Source organism: Diuraphis noxia, unplaced genomic scaffold, assembly GCF_037042655.1.
Source record: "Diuraphis noxia isolate RWA-SAM2 unplaced genomic scaffold, SU_Dnox_SAM2 contig0001, whole genome shotgun sequence".
Classification (NCBI taxonomy): Eukaryota; Metazoa; Arthropoda; class Insecta; order Hemiptera; family Aphididae; genus Diuraphis; species Diuraphis noxia.
The window spans coordinates 76,402,942-76,415,559 of record NW_028301711.1 but is presented as its reverse complement, the minus strand read 5'-3'; the positions used below and the strand labels follow the sequence as shown (position 1 = coordinate 76,415,559).

At 27.6% G+C, this 12,618-nt stretch overlaps 1 protein-coding gene and 1 pseudogene across 1 annotated transcript; one reads left to right on the top strand and one right to left on the bottom strand.

Annotated features, from left to right (window-relative positions):
- Positions 1–609: 609 nt before the first annotated feature.
- Positions 610–1,761, top strand: LOC107169387 (uncharacterized). The gene is made up of 3 exons (XM_015519112.1): positions 610–676; positions 738–947; positions 1,391–1,761. The coding sequence occupies exons 1-3, from the start codon at positions 610–612 to the stop codon at positions 1,759–1,761; spliced, it is 648 nt and encodes a 215-aa protein (XP_015374598.1).
- A 6,609-nt stretch (positions 1,762–8,370) lies between these two features.
- Positions 8,371–9,292, bottom strand: LOC149061743 (52 kDa repressor of the inhibitor of the protein kinase-like; annotated as a pseudogene).
- Between the last annotated feature and the right edge of the window lie 3,326 nt (positions 9,293–12,618).

Below are 12,618 nucleotides of genomic sequence, written 5' to 3'. Positions count from 1 at the left end.
TGAGCAACAGAAATGTGCTCAAGCTTCTTTAAACATTTGGTGGACGCTCGCTAAACATATGAAGCCATTCACAGATGCTGATATTGTTAAAGAATGTATATTACAATCTGCAAATATACTGTTTGAAAATAGCAATTCTCTATAGTATAGAGAATAACTTCAGTCTTCAGGTGGTAGGAGGTAAATATTGATGAGCTTTGGTGTAATGTTTATTCCATTATCTCATAATCCGCGAAATGAATACACATGTCACTTGTAGTAATCAACTATCCTGTAATTTGTATTTAAGTATAATATGGATATATAATTATACTTTATAATATTATATACTATTTCACATTATAATATATAGAATATTAGATATTATAAATAACTCCGTCACATTATTTCACGATGTATTAGATAAAGGAATTAATTTATTTCTGCAAAAAAATAAGTACGTAGGTATTATTTAATATTCAATCATATTATGTGAACTAATTAGATTTCAGCCAGAACAATGTATATTATAAAAAGCTGTTTCATTGTTTACAGTATAAACAGCTAAACATTCAAAAGCAACTAAATAATTAAATAATTTTAAATTTTAAAAACAATTATTTTAAAAATATGGCTAATCAGAATGATTTTGATGTAAAAAGTCTTGAGCCTAACAAGGACAACAACCTTAATACAAGTAAGCTAAACACATTAACCATTAATATATAAAATGAAATCATGACACATTTATTAAATAGAAAAAACTAAAGAAAACGATAACGAAACTTCCGATGACCATCCTAGTGTACCCGTTAGTTCGTTCAAGACCTCAGAAAACGATTTCGATAATGTAGATTCATTGCAAAAATTTTTTGATGAAGAAGTTACACCAGCGAGTACGTTGAAAAATAATAAACAACTATATTGCTATGATCGAGAAACGGCGAAAACTTTGATGTATTTAATAGGTAAATGAATTATGTAATATTTAACGTTCGATTTAAACTCTGATATAAGTTACATAATTACACTACATAGCATTAGCTCAGTTTTAAACATTTTAAAATGAATTATGTAAATTTTACATATAATGTACAAATTTAATATTATTCATAATTCATGTATTTTATTTGTGTTTCTATTATTTTTTTTATCCACATCATTCATTTTAGCTCGTTCAGAACTCACTGGTATTTGGGTACCATATTATTATATAGGTACACCTCTAATTCTTTATTCATGTAACAAAATCACTGTGATTCACATTTCTGTTATTTTTACACACCCGCGACTACTGTTGTTGCCATCTTACTAGTTTTTTCTGCTCATATACAAATGTCTTACAAAGAATAAAAACTAGAACGTATCATCGAATTTGAAGCATTTCAGTATAGTATTGTATGTCTTTCAGACAGTAGAGATCGCCAAAAAGTGTCCTCATGGATAAGAAAACTGGATAAGATGAATGACAAAGATGGAATATTAGAACGTGTGGTCTACATTAAGTACCTGGTGGCCACACTGAGTGGATCGTTGGGATTGGTGGAACCATTCACGTCTATGCCACCAGAAAAAGTAAAACCTTTGCAAATGATTTTACCGCCATCAGTATATGCTGATCTAGTGAAAGATGATCCAGAGCCAGTTGTAAGGAAAAAGATATATGCTCATAAATTGCAGAATTCAAATAGTTTATTGCTACAAGACAAAAAGTTTTATGAACAACAACTCTTTCCGCCAGAAGGCATAATATGCTATGCAGCTGCTTTCAGCATCATATAAGCATTGATCATTCGATTTAATGTCTAATAAAATTTATAGAATTTTAAAATTTCGATATCAATTAATTTTTTCATGAAAGATTTTTAAGAATATAAAGTAAAGGTTTTTTAAAGCTTAAATTTTTCTTTTGACATTTTATGTCTGCTTTACCACATAGAATCGAAATCGATAAACATTACGTTACGAAAAATAAATTGCAAAATAAAATTTTCTCATACGACATTCGATATCGATATCCCCGATTATCACACGATAGTTAGGTGCTACTGCACCGACGCTCGATGTGTTTGATACTTCGACCCATAGAATATAGATAGTATAGAACGGCCACTCGATTAATTTTTTGGTTTGTAAAAACGCGCCTGGTGGTACGATTTGATTTTGAACTAACACTCATACCCCGCCAGCAACCCACCTAGTAATTTTTTTGAATACTCCAAAAATCCAATATTATCAACTAATGAAAATGGTTGATAATCAACAGAAATCATTTTGATTAGACTTTTGTCAATCAAACTTTTTTCTACTTCAGATAATTCATTACCTCTAGTCGAACCAAATAATTTTAACTAACTGGCGAGAACGTTTAGGTATAGGTAAAGTACAGGGCTGCTGTGAACTCGTATTAGAACCTGAATGTTCTGATTGTAAATTAGAACTAGTTGAAGGACCGGCCGATAATACATCTAAATCTAATTGTTCTTCAGTTTCTATAATAGGATTAAGGTGTGCAGGGTGTTTTCTCTTCAAATGTTCTTTAGATAAAACAAAAATAAATAAATTGGAATTTAAAACTCTTAAAACAAAGTAATAGTAATTAAATTTGAAATTTAAAAAAATGTAATCAATTGAAAAATCGTAATACTCTTATAAAAATAAAATAATATATATTATAAAGAATAATAATATATCTAAATACAACAAAAATCAGTATATATTATTAGTTTTATGAATTATAGTTATAACTTATAACCTTATGAGTTATGATATCGTGTAGTTAAGATATCTGTAAACAGATATTATATTTATCTAGTTAATTACTATGCTAGTGCTACACAGTACACACACGTTTTACAAGTAGTTTTGAATAAGCATTTTTTATAAATTAAAAAAAAATTAAAATCTAACAATTTAAAACTATTTTAAAAGTAATTTAAAAATATTCGTGTGTTAACACAATTTTTTATTGCAGTGTAATCATGATATTTGTATTAAAAAAAGGATGTTAAAGCGAACATCAAATACAGGCTATAATCAAAATAAAAACCTCAAATTTTGTTACTACATAGAAGAAAAAAACTTAATCTATGGCGTAGCGTTTTTATTTTTTTATAATTTAGTTAATATTATTATTATTATTACCTTTTAAATTTGTAGTATTTTTATGGTAATTGAAATCTTTCATGCATACTTGGCACTTCACGCAATTTTCGTTAATTTTTTTAAAATGCTCCCATACCACCGATCTTTTAGGTGCCATTTTACTACAACACGTCACAAACACTTCTTATTCGACTAATGCCAGAAATCGCAATGATTAAATTATTATAATTTAATAATACGTAATATGGTTTTTGGTATCTTATTCTTATTGCCTATTGGTTATTACTTCTATAATACTATTAATACTATAATATATACTATATATACTATAACTATATTACTATTAGTCAAAACTATTTTTGGAAATAATCGTATTGCATGATACTTTTACAATTCGAATTGTAATATCAAACTATTTATAAGTTTGTATTTATCATTATTTAGATATTTTATTGCTTTATTTTCGAGCTAAATAGTTATATACTGAACGTTCCTTAAATAAAAAAATTGTATTACATTTCTTATTTCCGGTTTTTACTTTTTGCTAGGTATCGAAAATAAAGTGAATTATTCTATTCAATATACCCACAGTAAACCACAATATGAATATTAAATTTATATTTATAATATAATATTATTAATAATTGAACAATATAAAAAATACGTTGCAACTGAAGGCTGCCCAATGAGGTATAGGTATAGTGGTACTATACTACTATAAATAAACCATATTATAATATAATATATTATATTATATTATATTATATTATATATATATATATATATTTTATACAGTAGTCAGTTAGTAGTATACGAGTAAGATAAGTAAATGTAAAAGTGGGATAAGAAAAGCATTCGATTATTTTTACCATAACATGTTTATTTTATCCTTAGATAAGATTTTATCATGATTTTTATTTATTACAACTAATTTTCTCATTCGAATGTTTTATTCGATTATTTTATCATTCGAATGTTTTATTCGATTATTTTAGTATTCGAACAATTTTTAAAGTAATTGAATTGATTCAATTATTTAAATAATCGAATGGTTCGATTATTTCATTCGATTATTCCCATCACTACTATCTATTATACTATAATAATTATAGTATTATCAGTATTATTATGTATGATTTTAATATTGGCAAAATACAATTTGTTTGAAAATCATGTTCCATAATATTCCATTTTGATGTTTCAGAAGTAATTTGAGTATTAACTATTAACAAATAATTTCTATGTATGACCGTATGAGTAGGTACATAATAATACATAATAAATAAATTCTAGACAACACAAATATTTAATAATGATATTATTGAGACAGCTTTATTTTATAAAAAAAAATACAAAATATAATACTAATTATATAATAATATAATTAGTTATTACTAATAATAAATACAAATAATAACAAAATATGAATAATAATTATAATAATAATAACAACATACCTCATATTAAATGATAATGATAATAATTTTATACAGAGCCTTGTTTTAAATTATGAATTTTTATATTTTTTGCTTTATGTTTTTTTATAATAATCAATGGCCAAATGTTGTAAATCGTCATTTATTTTACCATGATTTAATATTTTACCTTTTAAAAGTGAATTAATTTTTTTTTGTGTATGTGAATAAAAGGAAATTTATAACTTGTTTATTAATAATATCTTTTAAATTATGAACTGTGCAATTTAATTTAATTTCAACATTTATTTCAATAGCTAAATTTAATTTTAGAGAAATATTGGGTAAATGACATATAAGTGGAGTATAATAACTTAAAATCATAAATATATGTTCAATAATTTCTTCAAATATTTTTGATGGATTTTTAAGGCTTATCTTAGTATATGACCTGGCTTTGATTAAAGAGTTCTCTAAATTTTTTTAAATTATATCATTCTTACAACATTTACAATTACCAATGGATTTCAAAATTGAACGTGCAATATAGCCTCCTACATATCCAAATGTGAAGGTATTACATTTTGATTTTACTACTGAACTAGGAATATCTAACGAGATGGGTATATTAAATAGATCATCTGCTTTTTCATTTGTTACAGGACCTTCTAAAAATGATTTTAAATTGTCTAACACTGTGCAATCATCAGTTTCACAATTCCCTATAGATTTTACAGAGCTAAAATTGATGATTAACAATGTCTTAAAAGAACTAACAAATTGTATAGAAGTAGGATGGTACACGTGTCGTATGCTATCTACCGGCGCATGCTATCTACTTGTGTCGTATGCTATCTACGCGAAAAAAATGTATTCTCACCTTACCTAAATAATTTTATCACCTCTTGTTTGGCATCTCATGTATTTGGTTTTAACTAATTGACCAGTTGCATCTCGTTTTCGACTATTTTTTAATGTTTCTTTCATGTCACCACCACATACTTCACCCATAGCATTTAATTTAGTACATACATTTGAATTCGGCAATAACCCACGTTCTTTTAAAAATTTGACACAAGATTCGTCGTTAAAAATAATATTTCTGTATAAATCACCTAAATTAATCATTTTCATAAAACTCAAATAAACACAAAAATACAAATACGTTTATATAATAATACGAACACGTTTATCGTTTATTAAGCACCGAACACATACTAGACGACACAACATAATACGAATACAATTATTTCGTAATTGGTAATGTATTAAAAATAGGATGGGAAAATGTGTAGATAACTTTAATAATGTAGATAGTATACGACACCTATAAATCGACCGTAGATAGCATACGACACGTGTACCAGTAGGATTTGTATTACGGACGCCATGGCTGCGAATACTTCCAAAAAAACATTCAATTAAGTCCTGATTAATGTTACGAGGAATTAAAAATTGAAATTTATGTACGTTTTTCAATTTGTTCCATAAATAAGTGAAACCTCGGAGTGTTAATATCCAGTTATTAATGCAAGGTGGAGTACTTTGTTTACCATTCACTTTATCGACAAACTTCATAGAGGTGAAAACTTTGATTGCATCAGACCAGAAGGAAACATGAGGTGACTTGTCTTTGACTGCAGATCTCAATGGCTTTCCATCATTTGACATAATCGTACTACCATTGACTGAATCGAACACCATATCCATGAATAAAAGAAATTCTGCTGTCCCAGGAGCGTTTGATAGTTTACCATCTTCAGCTATAACATATTAATATATAATATTATAAATAATCTAACAAACCCAAAAAATGTATTTTATGTTTTAATGTACCATAGTCTGTCATCAATCTTAATGTTGCTGCTACTCGTTGGCTCATTGTCTGAGCTGCAATTGACACCCTCATTTTTTAATTTTCTCTGGAATAATATGAGCTTCAGTAAGTTTGGGAAGAGTTCGAAGACTTCGTTGATACATTTAATTAATTGTGGCGTTTTAGTAACACTTTGACAAAAATAATAGGCGATGGGTTGTTTACATTTGCGATGAATTCCACGCAATAAAAATACCAACACATGGTCACATAATATTCTATTTTTTTCATTTCTTCCAAAATTTTCAAATCCACACACCATATCATCTTTTATATTGTACGCTGTAGCTGGTTCTATTGCCATTTCATCAAAAACCAATGACCATAATCTGTCGTTAGGTTTTAATCGTGTTGCTTGATGCGTTAAATTTTTAATAATGTGATCATTGATTCCTGCTTCAAACGTAATATGATTAAGAAGGTTGGTTAATGTTTTCTTTGACGGTAGAGCAAATATTGTTGAAAGAAACCGGTAAGCTTTAGGAGAATTTTTAAGTATTGAAAGTGATAATATTTTGTCTTGTAATGAAAATCTGCGTCCTCTAGGTTTTACTGTTTGAGTTTTAATTTGTGAGTGAAAAAAATGAAAGTGTTGTTGTGTTTAATTTATTTGGCATATTATTATTATTAGCAGTACAAGATTTTGCAAACTTTTCAGCCAACTGAACTCTAGATTTGAATTTTTTTTTGTTTTGTAGTAATCTGTCACTTTTCTTTTTAAGTTTCATTGCTTTGTAATACAGTTTTTTACAATTTGGCGTAAGATCTCGATCACTATAAACATCTATATCTTTCAATTACTCATTTCTGTGTGACTTATGGACAACAAGCAGTTCTTTAGTAACTGTACCACTAGAAGACGAATGACGATGGAACTTGAACTGTGAATATTATAAAAACTTATGTTAGAATATGTTAATTGAATTTACTATTGATTAAATATTTATAAGTTTCCAGGTACCTATGTCTTGTAATACAGGAACATACTCATAATCATTTAATACACCAATACTGGTCATTTCAAGATCACCTTAATTTGGGAAATAAAAATGTTTTAAATATTTATTATTGCATAATAATACTTTATTTTTTTTTATATAATAAGACATTCCTAGCCTATAAGGCTATCTACATCTATGGATAAATAACATTATTTTTTTTTGACTAATTTTAACATGATTTAAGTATTTACAATTACAATTAAGAGCGATAATTATAGTAGTGACTAGTTATTTAATAGCATTATCGAATAAGATCGTGCGGGCGACCGCGTTTTAGTCGTCTTTGAGGTGATGGACGTATGTGTAAGTTGAAGTGTATTGAGCCAGTTGAGTTTTGGAGTTAACTATGGAAATTTTCTGCAAGAGCTTTTATATGATCTTGAATTTTTATGATTCGGAGGTCTTTATGTAGATTTTCATTGCGTATGAACCATGGTGCGTTTGTTATTATTTTTAATACTTTGTTTTGGAAAATTTGTATTTTTCTTAAGTGTGTCACTGAGCAGTTTCCCCAGATAGGACAAGCATAGGTAATTAGTGAGCGTAATAATTGCTTGTAAATTAATATTGAGCATTTTTTTTGTATAACTGATTTTTTGTTTAGGATAGGAAATAGCATTGAGAGGCGCTGGTATGCTTGTTGTAATTTAGAAGCTATGTGAGGCCCCAGGTTAACCTCTTGTCCAGCGAGCTAAAAATGACTGCTAAGCTTTTTGAAGCGTTTATGTGTATTTTCCAGTTATTGCACCATGTTGCTAATAGATTTAGGTGATCTTGTAAGTTGTTTGTTATCGCTTCAACGTTGCGGGATTCACTGTATATTGTTGTGTCGTCTGCAAATAGTGCAATGTTTGTACGTGGTGACTGTGGTCAGTGGCGTAGACAGAAACTTTCATTGGGGGGGGGGGGGGGGGGGGGATATATAAACACCGAAAAACTAGAAAATATTTGTATAAAAAAAATTATTTTATTTTTTTCTACAAAATGTGTCAATTTACAATATAATGTCTATTTTCCTAGATTTATGTGCCATAATATCTAGAATTTCTTCGGGCGTAATTGGAACTTCCCGATGAATTGATAACAACGTTAATCCATTTAATCGAGTCTGAAAATTAAATACAAAAATAGATTTATACCAACCTTAAAGACGAAAAATAACTATTAATTTTTACTTCAGCCATCGTATTTCTTAAGTATGTTTTAAGCCTTTAAGGCACGAGAACGTTCTTTCGGGTGTTGATGTGGATACTGGTAAGGTACACAGTATTTTAAGTAGTTGATGCACATTTGGAAATATTGAGGAATTATATAGTCTCAGAGCATCTATAGCTATTGTAGGATGTTGATTTGTTAAATTCAATTTTGATTGCCAGATTTTTAACTCTGCAATTACTGTCTGAACATCAGTGTCAAGATAAAAATGTACAAGTTCTTCAAATTCTTGAAAGTCAATGTTGCCAGAAAATATACATTGAAAACCTAGACAGAAAGTCCATACTTATGATTTTTGTAAATAGTATTTATTAACAAATATAAATTTTAATGTAACTTGGGTACCTACCTTTTAAAATATTTTTGTGTATAAGAAATCTTTCTTTTAAATTAATTATAAAAGAGTCAATGTATGGTATTGCTATAGTAATTCTATGGTAATTTTCAGGTTGAATCGTCTTATCCTCAGTAAATATATTTGCCCGATTTGCCTGTTTCTTAACTATACGTTTGATAGAAATGTTAATATCCAAAATGTCTGCCATTTTCTATTTATATTTTATAAATTAATATACTATATCTATTCCTATTTCCTATATTATAAAAATAATTTCTATGGACAATAAAAATTTGTATACCTCAGCTTCGTTATACATTGATTTAAATTCTTTTTCAATATTTTGTCTCAAATCCTCAAGCATAGATACATTGCACTCTGCTAACTGTACAGCTTCTTTCAAGTCAATACCATTTTTTTGAAAACATTTACACAAAGGTAAACCATAAGAAAATACCACCTATTAATACAATATAAGTAATTATAACCAACTAAATACAAAAATAATCATTAAAACCCAAATATAATGTTTGATTACCTTAACAATTTGAAGAGCAATTCAAAACCTAATAAGAATTGATTGCATATCAGCATTCAATAATTTATTAATTATAATTATAAACTATAAATATGAATAATTGCATAATTATTTTGCTTATAGTCTTTGTTTTATAAATCATTATAAAAAGGTTCTAATAAACTTACTATGTTTTTTTCACTATCCGACAAACTACGATTAATGAATAAACCTACATCATTAGCATTATGCATTTGCTGTAAGCTATCATTTACCTTAAAGTAGAAAAAAGCATATCATTTAAATAAGCAGATAGGTAAGTGAAAATAATTATTATTGCTATAATAATTTGACTATATACTGATACTGCAATATTTCATTGTATTAATGACTAACCTGATCTTGATGTGTACTAGACGTTGATGTTGAACACAATTCAAATAATTCTCTATCATCCTTTCTGATTTTTGGTGGAGGAGATGTTTTTTAAACCGTACTGATTTTAGAATTAGATTTAACAGTAAAATAGTTTTTTATATTACTCATATTGATTAATAAAATAGAATAATGAGTTCACACTTGACTCTTCACAAAATATGACAATATTATTATAAAATAATAAAATATAATTCATATACCTATACTACTCCTAGGGATTTACGTGAAAATTGATATTATTGTATATTTGTATATTACAATAAATTGAGATAATATTTTATATACCTAATATTGATAATAAAATAATCACAGTTAAAAATAGTATAGCCGTGATAATAACCAATAAACCACGGTTTAAGATTACATGTTAGCTATCGGTCACCTAACTGTATTGATAGCTGCAGTCAGAACATGTTACGGGTTTAGTGCATAATTTCACCACATCTGTACAGCGCTAGTAGTAAGTAGGGTCATAAAGTATGTTTTATTAGTATAGACTATAGATCAATTTTTCTATTTTCGGTATTTTATATTAAGTTAAAAGTATATATAAAAAAATATTTTAAAAGTACATGGGGGGATCCATCCCCCATATCCCCCCCCCGTGTCTACGCCCATGTATTTGTCCATGTGGCTCGCGAATACGTTCATGTTACCATGTTAGCCACCCCTGCTATAAACGAATACGGGAATATCAATCAAATATTATATTATATACTTACTTAATACTTATTTATAGTTATATTTTTTATATAATTATTTTAATTTTTTAAGGCATTCATAAAATGTTGATGGCCATTCCAACATCTGCAGTTTCTAAAAAAAAATTGTTTCCAACTAAAAAGAACAATCAAGATGATAAAGATACACCACGTAAGGTTAAATTAAAATCTATTATAAAACGACAACAAGGGCTTTTAAAAAATAAACGTTCGTCTTTATGTAAGTTACGTTCTAATTTAAAACCCGTATCACATAAATTAAATACTGCTAATATGATAAATTCTTTAATATATCAGTCTCAATCATCCCGTGCTTTGGTAACTATGCAAACTTTACACTCGGTAAAATCTCGACAACAATGGACATAAAATGAAAAAAAATTTGCTCTTTCTTCGTTTTATAAATCACCGACTACATACTCATTTTTAAAAAACAAATTACAAGATATTCTCCCAGGAGTTTCAACTATTAAAAGATGGATTGGCAATTCAAAATTTTTACCTATAACTCTAATCTTTTTAATCAAATTAAATTAAAAACCGAAACATTAACAGCAAATGAAAAATATTGTATAGTAGCATTTGATGAAATGAAAATAAAAACTTTTTAGAATATTCAAAACCGTTAGATTTAGTAGAAGGGTTTGAAGATCTAGGGCATTTAGGTAGAACAAATAAACCAGCTTCTCAAGCATTGGTATTTATGGCAAGAGGTCTGTACTCTAACTGGAAACTACCTGTAGCTTATTTTTTTAGTGCTTCTTCTATGAGCCATTCAGTATTAAATAAATTAATAATTAGTACCGTTGAAAAACTTTTGGAAGTGGTTGTGTGTGATCAGGGTACTAACAATCAAGCAGCATATAAGGATCTAGGAATGTCTAAAGAAAATCCATTTTTTTATATCAATAATAAAATTAAAATATATGGAATCTATAATGCACCTCATTTAATTAAAAATTACAGAAATAACTTTTTAACAGGAGATTTTTTATTTAATGACAAACTTGTTTCTTTTAAAGACATTATAAAAACGTATACAATAGATAAAAATAGTAACACAAGTAAAGCTTTAACTAAATTAACTGATTCTCATATAAATCCGGGGCCATTCCAAAAAATGAATTGCAAATTGGCATTTCAAATTTTTAGCAATTCTGTAGCCGCCACAATTTACACTTGTGTGGCTACAGGAGAGTTGAAATCAAACACAGCTAAAGATACCGCAATATTTGTAAAACATATGAATGACTTATTAGATACTTTAAATAGTAATTCTTTATTTGATAAAAATCCATTAAAAAGTGCTTTGTCAGAAAATAAAGTGTTACAGTTCTTAAATGTAGCTAAAGAATGGAACCTAAACTTACAAAAAATTACAAATAAAGGTATCACTCGTCCACCAAGTTTTAATGGCATGGTTTGAACCTTAACAGCCATAATAGATTTATATGAAGATCAAAAAGAATTTGGGTTTGAATACCTTATGACTGCTAGGTTAAATCAAGGTTTTCTTGAAAATACTTTTTCAGTGTACAGACAAAGGGGTGGGTATAACCGAAACCCTACATCTAGAACATTTAGAACAACATTCCGAATAAATTCAAAAATAAATTTAATAAAACCTTCCAATTCAAATAATTGCGAAGCAGACGATGATAAAAATATACTAACTGATTTTACAACTTCCATTTTAGATACTACAAATAATTTAGATTCTGATTCTGATCATAGTACGTCTTCCTTATTATCATTAAATTCTTCTTATCCAACTTCAAAAATAGATTCTACAACAAATAATTTTAAAAATGTTACTTTAGAAGATTGCTCTAACACATATTTTGCAGGTTATTTAGGGTTCAAATTTATTAACAAAATTAACTGTGGCTTATGTAAATATATATTTCTTAAGAAAGATCAATATTTTGAAAACAATAGTGAGCTCTTGATTCAATTTAAATCATATGGAAATAAGGATTCTCTTCCAACAAAATTAATGTTACCAACAGAAGA

Bases quoted from the DNA above. Each gene is read 5' to 3' on its own strand.
- LOC107169387 (XM_015519112.1), top strand. From the start codon at position 610: ATGGCTAATCAGAATGATTTTGATGTAAAAAGTCTTGAGCCTAACAAG. The intron at 677-737 runs GTAAGCTAAACA...TTTATTAAATAG, and splicing joins GGACAACAACCTTAATACAA to AAAAAACTAAAGAAAACGAT. The intron at 948-1,390 runs GTAAATGAATTA...TATGTCTTTCAG, and splicing joins AACTTTGATGTATTTAATAG to ACAGTAGAGATCGCCAAAAA.